This window comes from Eumetopias jubatus, unplaced genomic scaffold (assembly GCF_037043125.1).
Source record: "Eumetopias jubatus isolate StellerSeaLion01/CBP00866 unplaced genomic scaffold, mEumJub1_p1.0 scaffold_13, whole genome shotgun sequence".
Lineage (NCBI taxonomy): Eukaryota > Metazoa > Chordata > Mammalia > Carnivora > Otariidae > Eumetopias > Eumetopias jubatus.
Genome location: NW_028274819.1, coordinates 98,991,829 through 99,018,222, shown reverse-complemented (window position 1 = coordinate 99,018,222; position 26,394 = coordinate 98,991,829). Strand labels below are relative to the sequence as shown.

The following is a 26,394-nucleotide window of genomic DNA, read 5'->3' as shown; positions in this document are numbered from 1 at the left end:
TTCCGACCTGAACTACAAAGCTAAATGTATGCTCTTCATTGTTTAATTTTTATACACAGTTAAAACTAGCCCTCGAAAGCCTCGCGGGAGACCTAGAAGTGGCTCTGACCGAAATTCAGCTATCCTCTCAGATCCGTCTGTGTTTTCCCCTCTAAATAAATCAGAGACCAAATCTGGAGATAAGATCAAGAAGAAAGATTCTAAAAGCATAGAAAAGAAGAGAGGAAGACCCCCCACCTTCCCTGGAGTAAAAATCAAAATAACACACGGAAAGGACATTTCAGAGCTACCAAAGGGAAGCAAAGAAGATAGCTTGAAAAAGATTAAACGGACACCTTCTGCTACATTTCAACAAGCCACAAAGATTAAAAAATTAAGAGCAGGTAAACTCTCTCCTCTCAAGTCTAAGTTTAAGACAGGGAAGCTTCAAATAGGAAGGAAGGGGGTACAGATTGTCCGGCGGCGAGGAAGGCCTCCATCGACAGAAAGGATAAAGACCCCTTCAGGCCTCCTCATTAACTCTGAACTGGAAAAGCCCCAGAAGGTCCGGAAGGACAAGGAAGGAACACCTCCACTCACAAAAGAAGATAAGACAGTAGTCAGACAAAGCCCTCGAAGGATTAAGCCGGTGAGGATTATTCCTTCTTCTAAAAGGACAGATGCAACAATTGCTAAGCAGCTCTTGCAGAGGGCAAAAAAGGGGGCTCAAAAGAAAATTGAGAAAGAAGCAGCTCAGCTGCAGGGAAGAAAGGTGAAGACACAGGTCAAAAACATTCGACAGTTCATTATGCCCGTTGTCAGTGCCATCTCCTCACGGATCATTAAAACCCCTCGGCGGTTTATAGAGGATGAGGATTATGACCCTCCGATTAAAATTGCCCGACTAGAGTCTACACCGAATAGTAGATTCAGTGCCACGTCCTGTGGATCTTCTGAAAAATCAAGTGCAGCTTCTCAGCACTCCTCTCAGATGTCTTCAGACTCCTCCCGATCTAGTAGCCCCAGTGTTGATACCTCCACAGATTCTCAGGCCTCTGAGGAGATTCAGGTACTTCCTGAAGAGCGGAGCGAGACCCCCGAAGTTCATACTCCACTGCCTATTTCCCAGTCCCCAGAAAACGATAGTAATGATAGGAGAAGCAGAAGGTATTCCGTGTCAGAGAGAAGTTTTGGATCTAGAACAACTAAAAAGCTATCAACTCTACAAAGTGCCCCCCAGCAGCAGCCCTCTTCCTCTCCGCCTCCACCTCTGCTTACTCCACCCCCGCCGCTGCAGCCAGCCTCCGGCATCTCTGACCACACACCTTGGCTCATGCCTCCAACGATCCCCTTAGCATCACCATTTTTGCCTGCTTCTGCTGCTCCTATGCAAGGGAAGCGCAAGTCTATTTTGCGAGAACCGACGTTTAGGTGGACTTCCTTAAAGCATTCTAGGTCAGAGCCACAATACTTTTCCTCAGCAAAGTATGCCAAAGAAGGTCTTATTCGCAAACCCATATTTGATAATTTCCGACCCCCTCCACTAACTCCTGAGGATGTTGGCTTCGCGTCCGGTTTTTCTGCATCCGGTACTGCTGCTTCAGCCCGATTGTTTTCACCACTCCACTCTGGAACAAGGTTCGATATGCACAAAAGGAGCCCTCTTCTGAGAGCTCCGAGATTTACTCCAAGTGAGGCTCACTCTAGAATATTTGAGTCTGTCACCTTGCCTAGTAATCGAACTTCTGCTGGAACATCTTCTTCAGGAGTATCCAACAGAAAAAGGAAAAGAAAAGTCTTTAGCCCTATTCGATCTGAACCAAGATCTCCTTCTCACTCCATGAGGACAAGAAGTGGAAGGCTTAGTACTGCTGAGCTGTCACCTCTCACCCCGCCGTCTTCTGTCTCTTCCTCATTAAGCATATCTGTTAGTCCTCTTGCCACTAGTGCCTTAAACCCAACTTTTACTTTTCCTTCTCATTCCCTGACTCAGTCTGGGGAATCTGCAGAGAAAAGCCAGAGACCAAGGAAGCAGGCTAGCGCTCCAGCAGAGCCATTTTCATCTGGCAGCCCCACTCCTCTCTTCCCTTGGTTTACCCCAGGCTCTCAGACTGAAAGAGGGAGAAATAAAGACAAGGCCCCTGAGGAGCTGTCCAAAGATCGAGATGCTGACAAGAGCGTGGAGAAGGACAAGAGTAGAGAGAGAGACCGGGAGAGAGAAAAAGAGAATAAGCGGGAGTCAAGGAAAGAGAAAAGGAAAAAGGGATCAGAAATTCAGAGTAGTTCTGCTTTGTATCCTGTGGGTAGGGTTTCCAAAGACAAGGTTGTCGGTGAAGATGTTGCCACTTCATCTTCTGCCAAAAAAGCAACAGGGCGGAAGAAGTCTTCATCACTTGATTCTGGGACTGATATTGCTTCTGTGACTCTTGGGGATACAACAGCTGTCAAAACCAAAATACTTATAAAGAAAGGGAGAGGAAATCTGGAAAAAAACAACTTGGACCTCGGCCCAACTGCCCCATCCCTGGAGAAGGAGAAAACCCTCTGCCTTTCCACTCCTTCATCTAGCACTGTTAAACATTCCACTTCCTCCATAGGCTCCATGTTGGCTCAGGCAGACAAGCTTCCTATGACGGACAAGAGGGTTGCCAGCCTCCTAAAAAAGGCCAAAGCCCAGCTCTGCAAGATTGAGAAGAGTAAAAGTCTTAAACAAACCGACCAGCCCAAAGCACAGGTACTCTTTTCCATCTTGCCTGTTAAACTTAATAGTTTATCGAGCCTCTTCTGTCAGTGAGTTTTCGGCGAAATGTTTCGGTGATGTCTAGTTCTGGGAATCAGGAGAAGGGCAGGGGAAGTGGTGGCATTTGCAGTGCCCCTTCAAGGACTGGTAGGATTTTGATAGGTAGGAAATGACAGGGGAGAAAATTCTTCCTCTTCTTCTTCTTCTTCTTTTTTTTTTTTTTTTTGAGAGAGAGCGCGCGTGCCCTCACGCCAGGGCAAGCAGGTGGTGGGGGGAGAGGGCGAAGGGGGAGAGAGAGAATCTGAAGCAGCCTCCACGCCCAGCGCAGAACCCAACTCGGGGCTTGATCTCACATCCTGAGATCATGACCTGAGCTGAAATCAAGAGTCGGACGCCTAACCGACTGAGCCACCCATGCGCCATAGGAGAGGATATTCTAAACAGAGGGCACAGTGTGGGTAGAGATGAAAAAGTATGAGACACATCTGAGAGGAACGGCGGATCGCTGGACTGTGATGCACAGGAAGGTGGTGACTTAAGACTGAAAGGTAGTTTGTACTTCATGGGTTTGGTGTAGTGGAATCTGTGACCTAATGTTGAAGGTGCATTTTTGTAGTCACATTGTTTTACTATTATTTACCAAAGAAAATGGGGGGGAGGCTTCTCTTCCTCTGAGCAGTGAGTGATTAGAGCAATAGATGATAGGTAGTTGCAGAACACAGATGAGAAGCATTTAGCCTTAAGTTGCAGGCAGAAAAGCTGTAGGATTCAGTTCATTAAGATGACAAATTTTACAAAGAACAGTTCTTTTTTTTTTTTTCTTTTTACAAAGGTAGCTAGGCACTGACCTTTTCTGAGAAAACCCACGGATCTTTAGGTTCTTTTTTTAAAATTGCCATGTGATACATATTTATGCCAACACACCAAGTTAGGTTAAGATGACCACACATTTAGGTTTTTCATGTTATTCAACCTAGGGCCATATTTACCTTTAGTAGTTTTGCCAGTTGAGAGTTCTAGCAGGAGGATGATGGTATTTATTTCTGATACCATTTTGGACGTATTTTGGTTAGCCTCCTAGTGATAGGAGCAGTGGCTCTTTAAAATGTAAGATGTGGGGCGCCTGGGTGGCTCAGTCGTTAGGTGTCTGCCTTCGGTTCAGGTCGTGGTCCCAGCATCCTGGGATTAAGCCCCGCATCAGGCTCCCTGCTCCACAGGAAGCCTGCTTCTCCCTCTCCCACTCCCCCTGCTTGTGTTCCCTCTCTCGCTGTGTCTCTGTCAAATAAATAAATACAATCTTTAAAAATAAAAAAATTTTTAAAAAAGAGACTTAATTTGAAAAATAAAATAAAATGCAAGACGCTTCTGTGCAGAGCTGTGGCCTTTCATGCTTACATTTATAAGTTGTTTCCCCTACTTCTCTGTTGATCAAGGAAATAGAAGAAATAGTCTGTGATTAGATAAGCCCTGTTAACTCCAGGCGAAACTTTGGATAACGTAGACTGGCAGCTTGAGTTTTGAGGGGAGTTTTGAAGCAGTAGTATAATGGGGAATAGAAATTTAGTTGATTTCTGTTTTTTGATTAAAAACCCTGCCCCCCCTTTTGGCTGTCAATTTTAGGGTACAGAACTAGTCGATTTCTATAGATTGTCATGGCTTATCAGCTGGGAATAGCTAGAGTTGTATGTGTTGATTCTAGATTGTAATAACCTACCAGCTATACCTTTGCTTCATTTAATCACATTTTCAACATGTATGCTTGCTGTTGTTTGTTTTGACTTGCCTCTTATTCAGGGTCAAGAAAGTGATTCATCAGAGACCTCTGTGCGAGGACCCCGCATTAAACATGTCTGCAGAAGAGCTGCTGTTGCCCTTGGCCGAAAACGAGCTGTGTTTCCTGATGACATGCCCACCCTGAGTGCCTTACCATGGGAAGAACGAGAAAAGATTTTGTCTTCCATGGGGAATGATGGTAGGTCAGGGGTGTCAACCTCGAAGTCTGAGCAGACATTTTTTGATTTGTTTGCTGGTCGTTCTGGGGATACCTAGTAGGCCCTTCATAGCACTGTGTGTTAGTCTGGGTCCTCCAAAAAGCAAATGGCAAGGGTGTATTCAGTGTGCAAGGATTACCCTAGAGGAAATGCCCGAGAGAGAAAATCGGGGGGAGCTGGGGAAGGCTGGGACAATGGTCAGGCTGCTCTGTAAGTCTGACCCCAAGGAAAGAGAGAGGGAGGGAGGGTTGGGCAGAATCTTCCCAGACTGTCTTCCCAGAGAGTTTGGCAAGGCTGTGGGGGAGTCCTTGAGCAAAAGCTGACTGTCAGGGGAGTTTTGTGTCTCCCAGGAACAGGCCCGCCTTAGTATCCCTGCCATGCTCAGTCACTACCTAGGAGCAACCCCCATGGTAAGTGTGGGCTCGGTGTACCACTGGATTTCAGAGCACAGCAGTTGGGGCCGTTGGTCAGTTAGCTTCGTTCCCTGTTGTTGGACGTCTGTGGGGCACATTCTCATGGTTGCTTTTAGATGCTGGGTGACTTAAATGCTAGGTGACTGCTTATATAAAATGTAGAGGTTTAGAGAATCTTAAGAAGGATTCAATTCGCATTCCTGGTTTTAGGTTAGACTGTGTTTTGCTCTCAGTGTTCGGATTTCTGCTTTCATCAAGCTGCAAGTTATAGGCGTTTTAAAACATTTAAAGAATTATTTAAAACAGGCTCTGACTTCTGCATATGAATATTTTTATTATGACGTATTTCATTTTTGGAGTCCCAATTAAAATGAGGCTTGAATGTATATAATGATATAAACGGATTTTGAGGAATTCCGCCTCTGCTCCCAAGAAGGAATTAGATACTCCCTCAGAACTAACGACACGTTTCTTTAACAGACAAGTCATCAATTGCTGGCTCAGAAGATGCTGAACCTCTTGCTCCACCCATCAAACCAATTAAACCCGTTACCAGAAACAAGGCGCCTCAGGAACCTCCAGTAAAGAAAGGGCGACGATCCAGGCGGTGTGGGCAGTGTCCCGGCTGCCAGGTGCCTGAGGACTGTGGTGTTTGTACTAATTGCTTAGACAAACCCAAGTTTGGTGGCCGAAATATAAAGAAGCAGTGCTGCAAGTGAGTGGGTGTCTTACTCTGAGGTGTTGATCTCTCAGCCGTGGAGGTTGTGTGTTTATGCCTGGTCTGTTGCAGGGATGCATCAGAAAACTGAATGTGGTTGTGTTGAGTCTCCTTGAGGTGCAAGGTTAGTTTTGCAGAGTTGGATTTTGTGATGTGGCCAGGATTGGGCTGTCCTTAAATAAGAAATACTCAGGGCAGTGCTGTGTAGTAGAAAGTCCTGCAGCGGTGGAAAGATTCTCTGTCTGCTCAGTTCGTGTGGTAGCCACTAGCCGAACGTGGCTGTAGAACACTGGAAGTGTGGTTAGTGTGACCGAGGAACTACATATTTAATTGCATTGCATTTCAGTTAATTAAATTTAAATGGCCACATGTGCCTAGTGGCTACCATATCAGTGTAGCTAAGGAGGGCTTCCATGTAAAAACTGACAAATTTATATATTCATATTTTATATATTATATAAGATATATATAAGTCACATGTATATGTAATATTCACATATAATTGAGGTATAATTTATATTTAATTTAACTTATATTATAATATCTATTTGTATTATAATTTTTCAGGTCAACTGAAATTACCTTTATGGCATTGAGGAAAAAGTGGTGATATCTTAGTCTGAGACCCTTGGCTTTCTAACTCCAGAATATTTTCATGCATGTGGAGTTTTTGATCTGAAAGTTTTGATTACTTGATCTTTTCTCCCTTTTTTAAGTTAGTTTGTGGATTCACTTTCTGCTCTTTGGCATAATTTGTTTTAAATGGATCAAGAAAGTTGCACAAACAAATTTTAGTGACTGAGCATCTCATAAAGTGCCTGGCACAGGAGTAGATATTAGCAATAGGTATTTGCTGAATGAATGGTAACATGAAAGTGATTTATAGAAAGTGTGGCTGGGAGAAATTAGTTCAGGGGAGATAGTTTCTAGGAGACAGTAAGTAGTTCTGTGCTTTCGTTTAGTCTGGCCTTAAGCAAGAATCTTGTCTCAGTCCCATTAGTGGAAAGAAGTGAGACAAATCACTGATCAGCAGAAAGGTACATGATTGCAAGATAAACCTGCACTGTAATTTAGGGGTTGAAATGTATTTAGCTCAGTTTTAGACTTCAAAGTAAGTTTTAGTTTCATTAAATTGAGGGGTGAACTATGTATCAAAGCCCTGAGATAGACCTATAGCATTGTAGTGTCAGACAAGGGACTTGTTGGTTAATTTTAGTCCATTTTTTATTCAGATTACTATATGAATGTTAATCTCATAAGGGAGCAGAACCGATTTGACTATAAGACACCAGCTGATCATTTTGTGTATGGTGCTAGTTAGTACTGGGTTATAAGAAATCTGAGTCCCATTTCAAAAATAATTTGATATTTATTCCTTTTAGACCCTAAAGGTAGGTAAAATTGCTGATCGAAGCATTCAGAGGCTCAGATTGAATCTGAGTACTTTTTTCAGCTCTCAGAATGAACCCTAGTAAAGGTTCACTGATTCTTGCAGACAAATTAACATTTGTTTCAATGGCTTTTCTTCTAAATGTAGTTTACTTTATGGTATCCCTTGTTATCCTAGGATGAGAAAATGTCAGAATCTACAATGGATGCCTTCCAAAGCCTACCTTCAGAAGCAAGCAAAAGGTAGCGTTGTAAAAGGATTTTTCCCAAATGTTTCCTGCTGTAATACCACGTAGTCATGTACATCTAGTGTACATAGAACGCTAGTTGTTCATTTGTTTGTTTGTTTAACTGCTTTTCCCAGCGAGTTGGTGGTTGTTGAAGCTGGGTGGTAGTTATGTGAAGGTTCATTTTACTATTCCCTCTACTTTGAAATTTTCCATAATCAAAAAAATTTTTAAATTCCTGTGACAATTCCAGTCCATTCTGTTTCCGAGAGCAAGACAAGTATACCTGTCTCACCTGACCAGCTTGCTCTTTCCAGTGTCGACTTCAGTGCAGGGCACTGTGAATAAGATAGTGTTACATTCCTCTGCTTTTGTCTTAAAGAAAGTTTTTCTCACTTACAGATAAATCATCTTGGTCTTTTTTCCCCCTAGCTGTGAAAAAGAAAGAGAAAAAGTCTAAAACCAGCGAAAAGAAAGAGAGCAAGGAGAGCAGTGTTGGGAAGAGCGTGGTGGACTCTGGTCAGAAACCTGCCCCGTCAGCAAGAGAGGACCCTGCCCCCAAGAAAAGCAATAGTGAACCTCCGCCTCGAAAGCCCATTGAGGAAAAGAGCGAAGAAGGGAACGCCTCTGCCCCAGTTCCTGAATCCAAACAAGTTACCACTCCAGCTTCCAGGAAGTCCAGCAAGCAGGCCTCCCAGCCAGTGCCAGTCACCCCTCCACAGCCACCGAGCACAGCACCACCAAGAAAGGAAGTTCCCAAGACCACTCCTAGTGAGCCCAAGAAAAAACAGCCTCCACCACCCGAATCAGGTGAGTGAGGAAGGCAAGAAGGAGTTGCGGAACCAGAAGTACCAGCAAAGAACACTGATGCCTTAAACAGCATTTGAAAACCCGAAATGTATATTTTTAAGCCTTTAGTTAAGGAAAATTAGCTCTCTTTTAAGCTATTTATATAATAATAAAGAAATAGAAGCAAAAAACCAGTTAAACTGGAGGTATTGTCTTAATTTCCTGTGTAAAGCCTAGAGTTTAAGTCGGTTTTTGTGTTTTCTGATGCCCCTTTCTTCACAGGCCAGTAAGTCCTCAGGTGGTCCTTGCTGTTTAGCACGAACTCTGAGTTTAGCAGTGTCTGACTGCAATTTATTTTGAATTCTTTAGGTCCAGAGCAAAGCAAGCAGAAAAAAGTGGCTCCTCGCCCAAGTATTCCTGTAAAACAAAAACCAAAAGAAAAGGTGAGGAGAGATTTGTTTCTCTGCCATTGCTCAGGGATGTGTTGCATTCATAAGACATAGTCTTATCCTTGACATTTACGTGATTGAGTGAAGGAAACTGCATATCTGCTTCTCTGTAGATGGCAGTGGACTTCCTTAAAATGAACAAACCAGGTTTAGGCTTTAGCTCGTTTTGTTTTTTGTCTTTCCCCTTCTTTGTGGCCTTCCGTGCTTAGGCTGATGCCGCAGGCTGCTTACTATGATTGTTTTTGCCCTCGACATCCTTTAGCGATATTTGTCTATAGCCATCACCCTTCCCCGTGTCCACTGTGTTTTTACGTGGAGAGAGAGAGGTCTTTAAGAATCTTCTGGCTCGGGGCGCCTGGGTGTCTCAGTTGGTTGAGCATCCGACTCTTGATTTCTGCTCCGGTCGTGATCTCAGGGTCGTGGGATCAAGCCCCACATTGGGCAGCACAGAGTCTCCCTCTACTTCTCCCTCTGCCCCTCTCCCTGCACACGCGTGTCGCACTTGCGTGCTCTCTCTCCCTCTCTCTCTCAAATAAGTAAATTGTTAAAAGAAAAAATCTTCTGGCGCTTTCTGCCGTCTCTCTGTGCCACCATAATGGTGGTGCATGAGCGTCCTGGCTGATGCATCAACAATGCCAAAGAGAGGCAGATGCCAGGGTCTTATTAAGCCTTGCTCCAAGGTCATTGTCTGGCTTCTGACTGTGGTGATAAAGCATGGTTACACTGGCGAGTTGAAATCATTAATGGTCCCAGAGCTGCGAATACTGTTGTGACTGTCCTAGACCAGTTAAACAAGAGTAAAATGATCAGCCCCAGATTGGATGTGCAACTTAAAGATCCAGAAAAATGGCAGAATAACCTGCTCCCATGCTGTCACTTTGGTTTCATTGTGCCAACAACCTCAGCTGACATCATGGACCACAAAGAAGCAAGACAAAAACCCACAGGAGGGAGAGTCCTGGGATTCTCCTACGGCTGTGATACATACATAAAATGCCCCCATGGAAAAAAGAATCTGAAGATTAACTCTCTGTGTCTGTGGAATACTTGTGCTGGAAACATGTTCTCCAGAACTATTAATAAGATTTTTTGTTTGCATCGTTACCTGTTGCAAAAGTGAAGGCAAGTGGGATGTGGTTTTGTTCTTTATCCATCTTCTGTCTCTGTAGGAAAAGCCACCTCCAGTCAGTAAGCAGGAGAACACAGGCACTTTGAACATCCTCAGCACTCTCTCCAATGGCAATAGTTCGAAGCAAAAAATCCCAGCAGATGGAGTCCACAGGATCAGAGTGGACTTTAAGGTAAAAGCGTTTTGTGACCGTGTAGTATGTCGAGCGTCATGGACTTCAGATCAGAAAAATGATGTTGTCCAAGGTGTTGATGAAAGAGGGGGAATTCAGCACCCAGTCAGGGAATAAGAACTACCATTGGCAGGTGGGTTCAGGTGTGAGAGAACTCTGGTCAGTGTCGTGAGGTCACCATTTACAAGCTGACGAACAAACGCAGGCATCGGCCTGAGCGAGAAAGTGCATTCGGATGAGAACAGCGTCTGAGGAAATAATTCTTTCACGTGGGAATTCTCCAACCATGATGATTGCTTGAATCAGCAAAACTCTAAGGAGAAAAGTCACTCCCGGGATATCTTTGCGTTCTCGTTAACATGAATTAAACCAGTAGGTGAGCATTTTAACAGTTTGTGTCTGAGATGAAAATTTTTTAAAGTAGCAGGTTGTTCTTGAACCCACCGAAACTAAGTCTTCTTGCCACTCTGGTGTCACTCTGATTTTATGCTTGCTGGCCTTGCTCTCAATCCAAAGCTGTATGTCACTGGAACACTTCCATAAACGATCCGTCTCTCTCTCTACAGGAGGATTGTGAAGCAGAAAATGTGTGGGAGATGGGAGGCTTAGGAATCTTGACCTCTGTTCCTATAACACCCAGAGTGGTTTGCTTTCTCTGTGCCAGCAGTGGGCACGTGGAGGTAAGAGAAGCTGCTTCTTGGTACCCCAGACAGTTGAATGGTAGATGATTTTGCTGTGATGAAAGAAATCATTTCTTCTCTCTTGTTGGTATGTAGCAGGTACTGTCCCCTCTTTGTTTTTGATTTATTTTTTTAAAGAAATATTTACGCCCAACATGGGGCTCGAACTCACAACCCAGACAGCAAGAGTCGCAGTCTCCACAGACTGAGCCAGCTGGGCACCCCTACTGTCCAGCTAATGAAATGCTTTACAAGTTTTTTAGAGATTTCATGAAGGAATCTGCTTCTTAGTAGAGGAGCAAAATTATTGAGTGTGAAAGGATTAATGGTCTCATCTCTTAAAATTCATTCTTTTTATTAGAGTTCTGATAGTTCTGCTAAATGTCCAAACATGGCAAAAATGATAGAGCGCACTTCTGGAAAAAGAGATGGCTCTCTTATATTGATTATCAAAATCCCCTTGTCTACAAGGAGCTCTTAGCAATAATAAGAAAAAGGAACAACACCCAGTAAAAAAAATATGCTACGGACAGGAATATGTAATTCACAAAATGAGAAATAAAAACATGGTGGGCAGGGGCAAAGCCTTCTCATGACCAAAAATTGGACATTAAAGCATGATTAAAAAGATCATGTGGGGGGTGCCTGGGTGGCTCAGTCTTTAAGTGTCTGCCTTCAGCTCAGGTCATGATCCCAGGGTCCTGGGATCGAGCACCACATCGGGCTCTCTGCTCAGCGGGAAGCCTGCTTCTTCCTCTCCCACTCCCCCTGCTTGTGTTCCCTCTCTCGCTGTGTCTCTCTGTCAAATAAATAAATAAAATCTTAAAAAAAAAAAAAATCATGTGGGAAGGGGAGCCTGGCTGGCTAAGTCGGTGGAGCGCACAACTCTTGATTTCGGGGGTTGTGAGTTCAAGCCCCACGTTGGCTATAGAGTTTACTTAAAAAAAATAAAATCTTTAGAGGCACCGGGGTGGCTCAGTCGGTTAAGCATCTGACTCTTGATTTTGGCTCAGGTCATGATCTCAGGGTTGTGAGATCGAGCTCCCATCAGCTCTGAGTCTGCTGGAGATTCTCTCTCTCTCCCTCTCCTGCCCCCCCTTCTCAATAAATAAATTAATAAAATCTTAAAAATAAAATCTTTTTTTAAAAAATCTTTTTAAAAAAATTTTGGGGAAAAAAGAGCATGTGGAAATAGGGACTTCCTGTTGGTGGAATCTAACTTAGTTGCGATCTTTCTTTCTGAAGAGATTGTTCAGATATATGTATTTATCTTTAAAATGAACATACGTCTAACCCAGCAGTGGCACTCCAGGTATTTATCCTAAGGATATAATTAGAGAAACAGCAATAATCATATGCATAGGTATGTGTGTATATATGTGTGTGTGCAATACGGATGTATGTAATAAACCCTTCTCTCTCTCATGTGTGTGTGCAGTCCGTATGTATGTAATAAACCCTTCTCTCTCTGTAATAAACAGAAGGCTTTATTTCAGTGCTGCTTATGATAACAAATAATAGGAAAGAACCGAAAGTTTGTCAATAAGGGGCGGGAGTCTTTAATCATAGGACGTGCATATAAGGGCAAATAGGAAGTCCTAGATAGTAATATAGATTGATATTGACATGGGAAGGTGTCCATGACACATCACTGAGTTGATAAAAGAGCAGGTTACAAAGTAGTATGTAAAGCATGATCCCATTTTGGTTTGGACATTGTTTTAAAAATATATATGCAGGGGCGCCTGGGTGGCTCAGTCGTTAAGCGTCTGCCTTCAGCTCAGGTCATGGTCCCAGGGTCCTGGGATCGAGTCCCACATCGGGCTCCCTGCTCCGCGGGAAGCCTGCTTCTCCCTCTCCCACTCCCCCTGCTTGTGTTCCCTCTCTGGCTGTGTCTCTCTCTGTCAAATAAATAAATAAAAAATCTTAAAAAAAAAAAAATATATATATATATGCAGAAAGAATTGTGGAAGGATTTACACCAAAATCTTAAAAATGTGATTGGATTATGGGTGCCTTCTTTTCTCTTTATTTTATTTTTCTTTTTCCTTTTGAGTCTTTGGCAGTGAGTATTTGCCACCTTTACAATGCAAAGCACAATTTTATAGGAAGCAGTAGTTTGTCATTCATACAATTCTCAATTCCAGAATACCTCCTTAGCTTATTATTTTATCACGTGTATTTTAAGGTCATGAAGAAATTCCAAGGCCAGATTATAATGTACATATTGAGCAATCAGGGAGACTCACTCACTAGCTAAGAGATTCAGTCCTGCCCACTTGCTATGTTAAATTATACAGTAGCAAAATTACAAATTATTGTCTGGTATTCATTCATTAAGCAAATATTTTAGTGCCTATTATGAACAATAATATTGTTCTAAGTGGTGGGGCTGCTTTAGATACTACTGAGACAAAGAATATTCAGTTTTTAGTGTCAGGGGTCTACTGTATCTCTTTTGCACATAATCTTAATGTTTTACATCCACACATATGCTGCTCACAGGAATAACTTGTAGCACCAGTCCTTCAACTTCTGTGATAAAATGGGTTTTTTTTCAGAGTATAATTGCTTTAATTTAAATTGTGTAGTTGTGCACAGCAATCCCACAGGATTCCTAAAAACTGAACTAGAGAATGAAGAGCTCACTGCCTGCATTATACTCCTACTAAAGCATAACTAGTGTTTGATGAATTCTGACATTCGAGGTGTTTTTTTTTTTTAAGATTTATTTATTTATTTTAGAGACAGAGAGCACCCTGTGGGGAGGGGCAGAGGGAGAGGGAGAGAGAGAATCTCAAGCTGACTCCACATGGAATGCAGAGCCTGATGTGCGGTTGTGAGAGCACAACCTGAGCCAAAACCAAGAGTCAGATGCTTAACCAACTGCGCCACCTATGGACCCCCAGACATTAGAGAGCTTTTTTTTTGTGTTTTTTTTTTTTTAAGATTTTATTTATTTATTTGACAGAGAGAGCACAAGCAGGGGGAGCGGCAGGCAGAGGGAGAAGCAGGCCTCCCACCGAGCAGGGAGCGCGAGAGGCGGGGCTCGATCCCAGGACCCTGAGATCATGACCTGAGCCGAAGGCAGATGCTTAACCGACTGAGCCACCCAGGCGCCCCTCGAATTTTTAAAAACCTTTTATGTTGACATTATTTCAGATTTGCAGAAAAGTTATGAGAGTAGTACAAAGAATTCCCATGTACCCTTCACCCAGATTTCTCAAATGTTCATATTTTTGCTTTATCCTTTTCTCTTTGTGTGTCTGTCTTTTACAAAGTGAGAAAATATGTACATAGATTTTATATATAGCATTTTCCTAAAAATTTGGAAGTTGCAGACGTGTCCTTTTATGTCTAAATATTTTAGTGTGTATTTCCTAAAACGAAGGACATTCTCATACAATCACGGTATAGTTGTCAAAGTCTGGAAATTAACAGTGGTATATTATTGTTATCTAATCTGTAAACCTTATTTAGTATCAGTTGTCCCAATAATTCTGCTATGGCAAAAGAAAAGTCTGGGTCATCCTTATTCAAATTTTTAAAAACTCCTTGCATGAAAATAACATTTCTACAACTAGAGATGGAAAGGACAAACCAGAGCTTACAACTGTCTTCAGTATTTTGTAGGAAGCCTTTAAAATCGTCCCTCTTTCCCCCTTCCCATAGCTCTTGCTTGTACCTCGCCTTAGGCACTTAACGCATTCTGGTAAATCTGGGATTATATTTATCTTGTTACTTTTTAAATTCTACCATTATTACTTTAGGCCCCTGCGTCCCCTCAGTGCCTAATCTTGTGCTTTTTTTTTTTTTTTTTTTACATATTCATTGTAAATGATTATGTATTAACTTAAAATATATATATGTATATATATGCACACACCATTGGACTCCTAAAGCCTGAGGTCTGTAAATAGCATTTGGTTGATCTCTACATGTTGTTTGACAACTTCTGTGTTCCCCTCTTACCCTAGTTTGTGTATTGCCAAGTCTGTTGTGAGCCCTTCCACAAGTTTTGTTTAGAGGAGAATGAGCGCCCCCTGGAGGACCAGCTGGAGAACTGGTGTTGTCGCCGCTGCAAGTTCTGTCATGTTTGTGGAAGGCAGCATCAGGCCACCAAGGTATAAAACTAAGTAACAGAACTCTATTTCCATTTCTGCCTTTTGGTTTAGGGTTTTGTACCTGTATTTTTCCTCTGCTGACTTAGTCTATCGCGACTATTTAATTTGGTATAATTCATTGCCTATTTTTGTGTTTTAATTTGGGGAATATAGGAGAAAACATGGCATTAGATAAAATCCCCCCAGTAACTCCAGTCTACCTGATAAGAATACTCATCACTGAGTGCCTCTGGCAGGACATAAACCCCAGTGCTTTCTTTGAGAGTAAAATAATTTATGAGACAATTTAAACTGTTCTAATGATGTGCTATACTTACTTGAAGGTAAATATGAAATGGGTGCTTCAAGTGAGTCGATGGGATGCCCATCTTTTTTTTTTTTTGATGTGATACCCACTTCTTGCCTTTATATTTTCTTTTTTTTTTTAATTAGTGTATAGCTGACATACAATATGATGTGAGTTTCAGGTGTATGACTCAGTGACTCAGCACTTCTGCACATGACTCAGTGCTCAGCATGAGAAGCACAGTCCCCATCCGCCGTCTCACGGACTGTATTCCCTTGGCTGTACTTTTCATCTCCATGACTTAGTTATTTCATAACTGGAAGCGTGTACCTCTTCATCCCCTGCCTTTGTGTTTCCTACAGCAGCTGCTGGAGTGTAATAAGTGCCGAAACAGCTATCACCCCGAGTGCCTGGGACCAAACTACCCCACCAAGCCCACCAAGAAAAAGAAAGTTTGGGTGAGTACCCATATGACACGGTTGCAGAGAGAACTGTCATGGAGCTCTTGGGCTTGCCCACCCTGTAACAGGGATCCCCTTGGTCTCATTATTAGGAAGAGCCATCCCAGGAAAGAGGTCAACTTGAGAAACGGATTGCATCTGAGGTCTCTTTAAATGAGACGAGATATTAGAAATATGAAATTCCTGTTGAATTTCTTTTCTCTTCCAGATCTGCACCAAGTGTGTTCGCTGCAAGAGCTGTGGATCCACAACTCCAGGCAAAGGGTGGGACGCACAGTGGTCTCACGATTTTTCACTGTGCCACGACTGTGCCAAACTCTTTGCTAAAGGTAGTTCAGAAAAGCCAGTTTTGTCAACTTCTAGAAATTATATTTGGTGTTTATACAGCATGAACTGGACACTCCAGTGGAATGAAGTAAAACGTTTTATACATCTTGTCAAGGATTTACTAAGTTCCTGGTCTTACCCTTTCCTTTACACAGAGTATTACAGCAACTAGAAATGTTTTGTTAGCTTATATGGGAAGAATTAAGGGGATTTTTTTTAATAACTAACCACAAAGAAATGCTCTAAGCCAGTATTTCCCAAAGTGAGGTACATAGATGTTTGATTGTTTCAGAAATGATTTTAGGTGGTACTGAGTCAAACATTTTAATAGTTACAATAGAAAAAATTATACCTAATACATTTAACTCATTTTACTGACTTAGGATAATAATGATACAAAGTTTACTATTGAAGTTATTTAATCAAATCAATGTTAAATCTATTAAGTAAAGAAGAATAGAGGGGGAGCGCTTGGGTGACTCATTCGGTTGGGTAAGCGTCTGCCTTAGGCTGAGGTCATGATCTCAGGGTCCTGGAATTGAGCCCCACGTTGGGCTCCTCGCTCAGCGGAGAGCCTGCTTCTCCCTCCCTCTGCTGCTCCCCCTGCTTGTGCTCTCTCAATTCTCTCTGTCAAATAAATAAATAAAATCTTAAAAAAAAAAAAAAGAATAGAGGGGGTGCATGGATAAAGCAAATTGATGAAGGCTGTCCTTTGTGTTGAATTTTAGGAAGTGCAGCTCTGAGCTCTAACTTAAAGCACTAAGAATAAGGAGAAAGTGTAAATTAACTGCTCTTTCTTTGGAACGTGTAAGAGAACGTTCTCTCCTTCTTTTCTGCTGTGTTCTTTTAAAACTCTACCTTATGACCTTTAAAAATGAGTCTAGGGCGCCTGGGTGGCTCAGATGGTTAAGCGTCTGCCTTCGGCTCAGGTCATGATCCCAGGGTCCTGGGATCGAGTCCCGCGTCAGGCTCCCTGCTCCTTGGGAGCCTGTTTCTCCCTCTGCCTCTCACTCTCTCTCTCTCTCTCTCTCTCTGTCTTTCATGAATAAATAAATAAAATCTTTTAAAAAAATGAGTCTAAATAAAATCAGTGGCATGGTCTAAGAGCTCAGAAAAATCTGGACACTTTACAGATGCGTGAGCATTGCATAGTAGGTCCCTGCTGGCATCCGTGAGCAGTTCCAGAAGAGAGCTGGCACGTGGAAGTCAGGGCCTGAGAGGCACTGGTGTGTGAGCCAGAGCACTGCTGAAAAGTGTGCTTTGCTTTCAGGGAACTTCTGTCCTCTCTGTGATAAGTGTTATGATGACGATGACTACGAGAGTAAGATGATGCAGTGTGGGAAGTGTGATCGCTGGGTCCATTCCAAATGTGAGAATCTTTCAGGTACAGAAGGTTGGAGTCTTTTTATTACAGTTTCCTTCTTGCCTGATACAGTTAGAGCCCCCAAAGTAATCTGTAAGCGTAAAATTATGGCCCTGTTGTTGCTTGAAGTCCTGGAATTTTAATTTCTGGTCTCTAGAATAAGCTTCGTGTCAAGTTGTGCTCATTTATCGTGAACATAGCCCTTTGAAATATTTATTTGCTGTTTTCTGTGGGTACCTTAACTTCTTGATTTTCTCTCCAGTAACTAAATCCTCGGTAGCTAGCGTTAATAGTGTCCCTTCAGAGATCAGTACGTCCTGGGTTCCTGGGGGACATTAGGGTCCTGCTCCTGTCCCCAGCTTTGCATTAAGTTCAGGGGAGTAGTGTCCTCCCTCTCTGCCACTCTTCAGAGCACCTCAGCATTGTGGGTTTTTGTTTTTCTAGATGAGATGTATGAGATTCTGTCTAACCTGCCAGAAAGTGTGGCCTACACCTGTGTGAACTGCACTGAGCGGCATCCTGCAGAGTGGCGACTGGCCCTGGAAAAAGAGCTACAGATCTCTCTGAAGCAAGTTCTGACAGCTTTGCTCAACTCTCGGACCACCAGCCATTTGCTTCGCTACCGACAGGTGGGCCCTGAGAGTTTGTTTTAGGCGGGTTTTACCCAGCGAGGGAACGTTCGTTCGCTCCATTCTTCATTTAGTTTTGTAGAATTATTTGCTTTGGCTTTCAACCATTAAGGAAATCTTTAGGACCAAGTGTAGGACCTTCTTTGAGGGCTTTCTTTGCTGTTATAATAAGAAATTTGGACTTTATACTCTGAGGGCTCTGGGGGGCAGCGGTGAAAGGCTTTACCCAAGAGTGACCCGATCAGAGTTGCTTTTTAAGGCAGGAATGGTGGTCAGGAGGCAGTTGGAGTGATCTGGGTGAGAGGGAGAGTGGTGGCCTAATCTGACAGTCATGTGGCCGTCACTCTAGGAAGTCCCTAGGGCTCCTCAGGGCACAATTTGTAAACCACTACTTTTTGTCCATTGAAGTTGTGAACTGTACATCTAAGGAGTGGTCATTGGAAACACAATGTAAAATGTTGGAAGAATCGCCCAGATAACTCGAACTCAGAGCTAGGCTGCTGCTTTTTCTCCTCATAGAGCTCCATTTTTTTTAATAGGAAGATTTGCTATCTCTGTCTCCCTCAAAGGAACTGGCCAGTTTCTATGTGTTCATGCTCCGTTTGGAAGTTACCAGGCAAAGCTCTTAAGTTCACCTGGTCAAACTATTAGAGAACCGGCTCATTCTAACTTTTTTTCTATTATTTAAGAGATCTCTGATTATTTTCATGTTCTTTAGGTTTTATAATATGAATCATTCAGTACCATCTTTATTAATTTTAATAGAATTTGCACAGATGCCGCATTTTCAGTATTAGATAAAAGAAACCTATCTTTCCTGGAAACAGGCTGCCAAACCTCCAGACTTAAATCCTGAGACAGAGGAGAGTATACCTTCCCGCAGCTCCCCAGAAGGACCTGACCCACCTGTGCTTACTGAGGTCAGCAAACAGGAAGATCAACAGCCCTTAGATCTGGAAGGAGTCAAGAGGAAAATGGACCAAGGGAACTATACATCTGTGGTATGTCTCTACCTCAAACGCCAGTTTAGCGCCTCTGGGTCTTTAAGAGACAAGGCTGGGAATAAGCACCAAGAGATGGCTTGTGTTATATTTAGAAATGTCTTGTGGATTTAAATACCTAAGAATATGTGAGTTCTTTTAGCTCTGTGTTTCAGAAGATGGGAAGGTAGTGTCTCAAAATGATTTTTTTATTTGGCTGTCATCTGAGTTCTCTGAAAATTATTTTTTATTAAAACTGCTTATGGGGCGCCTGGGTGGTTCAGTCGTTAAGAATTTGCCTTCGGCTCAGGTCATGATCCCAGGGGCCTGGGATTGAGCCCTGCATCGGGCTCCCTGCCCGGCGGGGGGCCTGCTTCTCCCTCTCTCATGCCCCCCTGCTTGTGTTCCCTCTCTCACTGTGTCTCTCTCTGTCAAATAAATAAATATAATCCTAAAAAAAAGAAAGAAAGAAAGAAAAAGCTTCGCAGTTGTACATTTCCCCCTTAAAAAAAAAAAACAGTTTATGGAGGGGTTCCTGGGTGGCTCAGTCAATTAAGCGTCTGCCTTCAGCTCAGGTCATGGTGGCAGGGTCCTGGGATCGAGCCGCACGTGGGAGCCTGCTTCTCCCTCTCCCTCTGCTCCCCTGGTCCTGCTATCTCAAATAAATAAATAAAACTCTTAAAAAAAATAGTTTATGGAAAAATGCTAATGTGAAGTTCCTTGGTTTGCCTCTTTTGAAATCACGTCTAAATGATGTGTCTTTCTATATAGGATACTCATTTATAGATAGATGTCTTTTAAAGTTATGGTTTTAAGAATGTATGGGAATGATCATTTGTTATGGTCCATATTTGCTATTCAGTTGTTTATTTTAACCTAAATAAAAAATTATGGCCCTATTTGGGTAACTTACCGTGATACAGCCAATTTATTTGCATTCTTGCCTTATTAGCCTGGCTTCTCTTGACTGCCACAAGTTAATTGTGAACTGAATTCCAGAGGCCTCCACTAAAGAGAAATTACACTGCATTAAAATAGGGTGTCCATTTTCTGTTGGACCTCTGGGCTGGGTGATTTAGGAGGAAAGAGGAAGTGGTTTTGAGAGCACACTGTTTTATGAATAATTAATACTTTGTTTTTGTATACAGTTGGAGTTCAGTGATGATATCGTGAAGATCATTCAAGCAGCCATTAATTCAGATGGAGGGCAGCCGGAGATTAAAAAAGCCAACAGCATGGTCAAGTCCTTCTTTATTCGGGTGAATGATATTAATAGTTGATGTTTTTAATGCTTATCTATGGGTAATGGCTCCATGAACAGAACGGATTTGTTCTCCATTTTGTTTTGCTATATGTATAAAACATCTTTTGGTTTAACTCATTCCTCTGATTCTTTGGGAGGAAGTTGGTGGGGTCACCAAAGTGCATCCACTTTCTCTTGGCCTGAAATCATCCTCATATCGACAGAGAAACTAGTGTGAAGTTGTTGGTTTTTATGTGGTTTCCAAATGAATGTTCACATGCTTACATTTTGTTTGTTTGTTTTTCTGTTAGCAAATGGAACGTGTTTTTCCATGGTTCAGTGTCAAAAAGTCTAGGTTTTGGGAGCCAAATAAAGTATCGAGCAAGTAAGTAAATTCAGTATTACTTTTTTTTCCACCCCATCAGCTAGAAATCTGAGAGTTCTTATATTTCTAGATTAAGAGTTCTTTAGACTAGGTTTTAAGATTAAAAATTAATCACTTGAAATGCCCTTTCAGTGCTGATTTAGAGATAATACTTAATGTTTATTATAGCCTATTGCCCCCCTTTTTTTCTTTATATATTATGTTTTCTGCAACTTGGCTTAACTTGTGGCATAGGTACAGTACACGTGCTTGTATATGTAGCTCAGTATTTGGACTTGCAAAAATTGGGTTCTGTGTTATTCGGTTCAAATTGTGCTCTCTATTGCTCTTGAATACTCTCCATATTTAACCTTAAATTTTTATTCCAGTAAATCCTTCTGATTCTTTGGGAAAGTTATCACTTGCTTCCGGAAGTTTAACCAAGAGTCATATATCGAGAATATATATATTTTTAAATAAAAAAGTCCTGTGTATTTAGACAGTTTTCAAATTCTGTGGCTTGTCCTTATATTCTGTGAATGGCTCATGCATGGGGCTGTGACCTGATGATATCAAGAATTTGATTATTTTGTATAGTTCCAGGTATATCGTAGGAGTTCAATAAATGCTTGTTGAATCAATTATTTTCAGCAGTGGGATGTTACCAAACGCAGTGCTTCCACCTTCACTTGACCATAATTATGCTCAGTGGCAGGAGCGAGAGGAAAACAGCCACACTGAGCAGCCTCCTCTAATGAAGAAAATCATTCCAGCTCCCAAACCTAAAGGGCCTGGAGAACCGGACTCTCCAACTCCTCTCCATCCTCCCACACCACCAATTTTGAGTAAGGCACCAAATGAGTCATTATCCATTTCTCTCTAGATGCAAATGATTAACTTTGTGAACCTAAATTTAATATACTTGCATATTGGAAAGAAATTCTCAGGTCATCCTAATTTTTGCTTAGCTTGGCCTGGTAGCAAGAAATCGATATAAATACTCTAACAGATGGTGAGATAGCATAACTTTGAACACTTTTTGAAAGTGTTTATTTTATAAGCCACAGGCTATTTAAACCGAATTGGTTTTTTTCTTTCTGGAAATCAGACCTAGTATTGCCACTTTTAACGATATCTTTTGGGTTCCAAGGTACTGATAGGAGTCGAGAAGATAGTCCAGAACTGAACCCACCCCCAGGCATAGAAGATAATAGACAATGTGCATTGTGTTTGACCTATGGTGATGACAGTGCTAATGTAAGTACCTTGGCGAATGGGTCCTACTTAGCAGATGCTCATGTGAACTGTTGGTCCTTGGTGTCTAAATTCAATGACTGGGTGCCATTTATTTAATGAATGTTTGTCACCTAGCTTATGTCACTTGGGGTTTTTTTCCTATAACGTATTTAATTGATTTAAAAGATGATTTGCCTTGGGGCAACTGGGTGGCTCAGTTGGTTAAGCATCTGACTCTTGATCTCAGCTCAGGTCTTGATCTCTGGGTGGTGAGTTCAAGCCCCGCACTGGGCTCCACATTGTGCATGGAGCCCACTTAAAATTAAAAAAAAAAAAAAGATGATTACCTGTTGACGTCTGATAGTTTCTACAGGAGATTTCTCAGTAAGATTTTATGAAAGTCAATAAAATAAGTTGCATATTAAAGGCTTGTGTGTAATGGAGGAGGGCAGAATGGTTAAGACCCCCAGTTCTGGCAGGCTGCCTGGATTCATCTCTGTGCCCTACTGCCTACTTATTGACCTTGGCGAGGAGCTTAACCTCTCTGACTCTAAGTTTCATCTTTAAAATGAGGATAATAATAATACTTAACCTCAGGAACGTTTATGAGGATTAAAGGAAATAATGTTTATAAAGCTGGGCCTTATAAACTATATTTTTATAAACTTTATTTTTTATAAACTATATTTTTAGAAACTATAAACTATTTAGTGCTGGGCACAAAGTAAGCTTACAATAAAAAAGGTTTTGTAGTGCAAGCTGAGAGAACTGGCTTTGAAATATGGTTGTAAAGAAGTCCGTGCACACTTTTATAAACTTAACACATACTGCTAATGTTTTGATTCCCTGTGTTTATAAAATATTTCCCGTCTGTGGATTCTAGAAAGGTGAGAAGGGGAAACAGAGCAACATTGAGAAATGAGTTTTGATTTTTGTGTGCATCCCCAAGTTAAAGAATTATTATTGATGTTATCTTGACTGAGGTAAAGCTAATACCAAGGAAAACCTTCTTTGACATTATATTCTTTAAAGAAAAAAGAAATCTCTTGATTTCTTAGGATGCTGGCCGTTTGCTTTACATTGGCCAAAATGAGTGGACACATGTAAATTGCGCTTTGTGGTCAGCAGAAGTGTTTGAAGACGATGATGGATCACTAAAGAATGTGCACATGGCTGTGATCAGGGGCAAGCAGCTGGTAAGACCCTGTGTAAATGTTACGGAAAAGATTTCCCCTCCGTTTCCAGATGTTCTCTCCGTGGCTTCGTGCTACTTCATTGAGGTTTTCACAGTGCCTTCAGGATGGTTAGCCAGCAACAAATACTGGTGTGTGCTGTAGGCAGATTGCTACTCTGACCCCTGGGGGATGGTGCAAAAGAAATAGAGGACAAAGTATTATCTAGTTTGGGAGATAATTTGAATGTGCAAGAAAGATGTTAATTAATTAAGTGATTTAGACAAAATGATCTCAGAGGTCCCAGTTGAATCACCACTCTATGATTCCATAGGAAAAACCCACATAAATACACACACGAAGAGGGGATGTGGGAAATGATCAGTAGAAGCTGAGAGTAGTCAGAAAAGGCCAAGGAGGAGTAAAATTTTAAAAGCTATATTTTGAAGGAAGGGAGAAGATGAAGGACTATCAGAAAGAGAGAGAGAGAGAAACAAACAAAAAGCCCATGTGATTTGTGTGGAGAGCACAAACAAAAAGTCTTCTGTGGAAAGAGGAGCCCAGACTGTGACCTTGACAGAATAAAGTGGTGACATATGGGCTAGTTGAAGGAAATTTTTGAATCATGCGATAAATTTAATCTGTTAAGTCTAGTAACTAGAGACCCTTGTGTTTCTGATGGGTATAATATTTCTAGAACTGAGTTCTTTTGGACATGGTAGCTTTCTAGTAAGATGATGTTTTTAGTATCAGTCTTCAAAGTTCTTTTCTTTTTTTTTTTTTTTTGCTCTTTTCGAAGTTCTTTCTTCTCTAAATCAGTCGTGCATCCTAGGAACAAAACTGTGTTTTGGTTTAAGTTCTAAATCAAAGTGTAATATTTACGTTTAATAGTTACAGGGCCCCAGGGACAGTGGGAGAGAGAGGATCTGTGGAGGAGGCTTTAGGGTTCATATCAGTTCTCTGTAACTCAGCTGATTACCAATAAAAAAAAAAAAAAATGACTTGTAGGAAACCCAGAATGGGGTAATTCTGTAGAGAAGAAAAATGGCTTAAAACATCTGAAAGTCTGACTTAGGCCTCTGTTCTCTCTGGATGATTAGAGATGTGAGTTCTGCCAAAAGCCAGGAGCCACTGTGGGCTGCTGCCTTACATCCTGCACCAGCAACTATCACTTCATGTGTTCTCGCGCCAAGAACTGTGTCTTTCTGGATGATAAGAAAGTGTATTGCCAGCGCCATCGGGATCTGATCAAAGGCGAGGTGAGAGCTTCCATTGCTTTTCGAATTCTATAGGACTACAGGGAAAATAGGCTGAAACAGCAAGATGGTAAGCTTTGTTTTACCTTCCTACTGTGTGTTCCTAGAATCACCTTCTTAGAAATACAGCAGTCCTCCTGTGAAACAGCAGGGTGATTGTGAGATATGCTCTGTACTTGACCTCCAAGAGAGTCAGTATCATGCGTACAATGTGTGAAGGGACAGCCTGTTGTTAACAGCCGGGTTTTCGTTTCAGGTGGTTCCTGAGAATGGATTTGAAGTTTTTAGAAGAGTGTTTGTGGACTTTGAAGGAATCAGCTTGAGAAGAAAGTTTCTCAATGGCTTGGAACCAGAAAATATCCACATGATGATTGGTATGACATGGGCTTCTATTGTGGGGGAAGGCTCGATGTATCGCTGGGGGACTTCCTGGTCTTTGGGTGTAAAGTGAGCCTTCTCCCTACCTTCTCTAATCAGTTCTTCTTTCCTTGGTCAGGCTCCATGACAATTGACTGCTTAGGAATTCTGAATGATCTCTCTGACTGTGAAGATAAGCTTTTTCCTATTGGATATCAGTAAGTAGCACCGTAGAGCCAAGACACCAGCCCCCACAGCTTGGGCACCCTGAACAATGAGCAGGTCTTTGAATGGAGAGCCATACTTGTTAGCTACTTTTAATCTCTACCGAAAATTAACTACTTTTGTTGCTACTTTTTGTAGACTGGGACTAAAGTATCCTTTTATGTCCCCTAAATCCAGTTGTAGAAGGAAAATATTATTGGCATACTTTCAGAATCATTTCCAAATAAAACCTAAATTAAAAAAAAACAAAACAAACAAACAAAAAAACGCAAGGTCAGTCTCTTAAGATTCCCCTGAGTTCCACCTATCTGCATTCAAAAGTCCAGATTATCGTAGTGGATCAAACACCTCATGCCCCTGTCCTCAATCTAAAAATATAAACCCCCACAATAATAATCATATTGTCCAGTGAACTCTTTCCTATGTGAAGCAAATGGCTTAAACTTCTAGCATGCTGACAGTATAAATTTAAAGCTCCCTTCCGGTCTCTCCCATTTTGGAGTCTCATTGTGCTGTCTGCACTCCCAATTTATTCTGCATTCCAATTCTGGCAACACAGTCTGTACGTTTAGCTGGCAGCTCTTTGTAAAAACCAGGCCCCATCAGCATCCAGCAAATTTGAAGCAGTTACACTTCCCTTGTCTTATGGGGCTTTTCTCCCACAGGGGACACTTCAGGTTTGCTCTTTCCTCACTGTGTACACCTTGTGGGGGACAGGAGTCCCTTCCTGAAGGCCAATAACTATTTCTTGTAGTAGATGTTAGTATTTTCCTTTCTCTGCATTTTAGGATATTTTACTATTTTTGTCTCCTGCTTACACTACAGTAAAAAAAGATTTGATGCTATTTTCTGAGAGGCTAGGAAAAACCAAGAACTTCAAAAAGCCTGGAACACCCTAGCCAGGGAGATCTCTCTAATAAGAATCCGTGATGTAAAGCTAAGTTCTGTAAATCAAGGAGAGCAGGGAAGCTAGGATGAGAAGACGTTTTGGCCAATGTTCGTCTCCACTTCTGTACTCTCACTCATGGGGATTTGTGTGGCTCTGTCCCCAGGTGTTCCAGGGTTTACTGGAGCACCACGGATGCTCGCAAGCGCTGTGTGTATACGTGCAAGATCGTGGAATGCCGTCCTCCAGTTGTAGAGCCGGATATCAACAGCACTGTCGAGCACGATGAAAATAGGACCATCGCTCACAGCCCCACATCTTTTGCAGGTGAGTTTTTAATCAAGGTGGGACTCGAATTAGATTGGGGGAGTACTGTGATTGAAGGTGGGGAAAGTTGTCTCTCTGGGCGGTCTCGTTTGTTTGTTTTGATCTTTACCTAATAGCTTGCTTTGTGTTGGTTCGTTTGTTTGATATTTTAATTGGACCTTTTTTAAAAGTAAAAGTTTTTCTTCCCTACCACAGAAATTGCGTCTAAAGAAAGTCAAAACACAGCTGAAATTGTAAGTCCTCCCTCACCAGACCGACCTCATTCGCAAACCTCCGGCTCCTGTTTTTATCATGTCATCTCAAAGGTCCCTAGGATTCGCACACCTAGTTATTCTCCAACACAGAGATCCCCTGGCTGTCGGCCGTTGCCTTCTGCAGGTAAAGGACCTACCTCATTGACTAAGTTGACCCAAAAAGGTCAGCTCAGAGATGAGCTTGTGATTCTTTCAGGCCACTCTGTCGTAGGGGCTTTTGCTCATTGA

At 42.0% G+C, this 26,394-nt stretch overlaps 1 protein-coding gene across 4 annotated transcripts in view; it reads left to right on the top strand.

Annotated features, from left to right (window-relative positions):
• Positions 1 to 26,394, top strand: part of KMT2A (lysine methyltransferase 2A) — a 77,422-nt gene that overhangs the window by 30,698 nt on the left and 20,330 nt on the right. For 2 of the 4 annotated variants that reach the window (XM_028105745.2, XM_088017926.1), the window contains 24 exons: positions 60 to 2,713; positions 4,514 to 4,691; positions 5,604 to 5,838; positions 7,409 to 7,473; positions 7,890 to 8,267; positions 8,616 to 8,689; positions 9,865 to 9,996; positions 10,563 to 10,676; positions 14,654 to 14,800; positions 15,449 to 15,544; positions 15,756 to 15,876; positions 17,145 to 17,258; positions 17,682 to 17,866; positions 18,694 to 18,867; positions 19,995 to 20,105; positions 20,401 to 20,474; positions 21,105 to 21,298; positions 21,604 to 21,710; positions 22,748 to 22,885; positions 23,962 to 24,120; positions 24,374 to 24,491; positions 24,614 to 24,692; positions 25,752 to 25,912; positions 26,108 to 26,290. In XM_028105745.2, the coding sequence (XP_027961546.1) occupies positions 60 to 2,713; positions 4,514 to 4,691; positions 5,604 to 5,838; positions 7,409 to 7,473; positions 7,890 to 8,267; positions 8,616 to 8,689; positions 9,865 to 9,996; positions 10,563 to 10,676; positions 14,654 to 14,800; positions 15,449 to 15,544; positions 15,756 to 15,876; positions 17,145 to 17,258; positions 17,682 to 17,866; positions 18,694 to 18,867; positions 19,995 to 20,105; positions 20,401 to 20,474; positions 21,105 to 21,298; positions 21,604 to 21,710; positions 22,748 to 22,885; positions 23,962 to 24,120; positions 24,374 to 24,491; positions 24,614 to 24,692; positions 25,752 to 25,912; positions 26,108 to 26,290 (5,991 nt within the window). Of the gene's footprint in view, positions 1 to 59; positions 2,714 to 4,513; positions 4,692 to 5,603; positions 5,839 to 7,408; positions 7,474 to 7,889; positions 8,268 to 8,615; positions 8,690 to 9,864; positions 9,997 to 10,562; positions 10,677 to 14,653; positions 14,801 to 15,448; positions 15,545 to 15,755; positions 15,877 to 17,144; positions 17,268 to 17,681; positions 17,867 to 18,693; positions 18,868 to 19,994; positions 20,106 to 20,400; positions 20,475 to 21,104; positions 21,299 to 21,603; positions 21,711 to 22,747; positions 22,886 to 23,961; positions 24,121 to 24,373; positions 24,492 to 24,613; positions 24,693 to 25,751; positions 25,913 to 26,107; positions 26,291 to 26,394 lie in introns of all 4 variants that reach the window. The other 2 variants (XM_028105743.2, XM_028105742.2) reach the window with 1 other exon arrangement.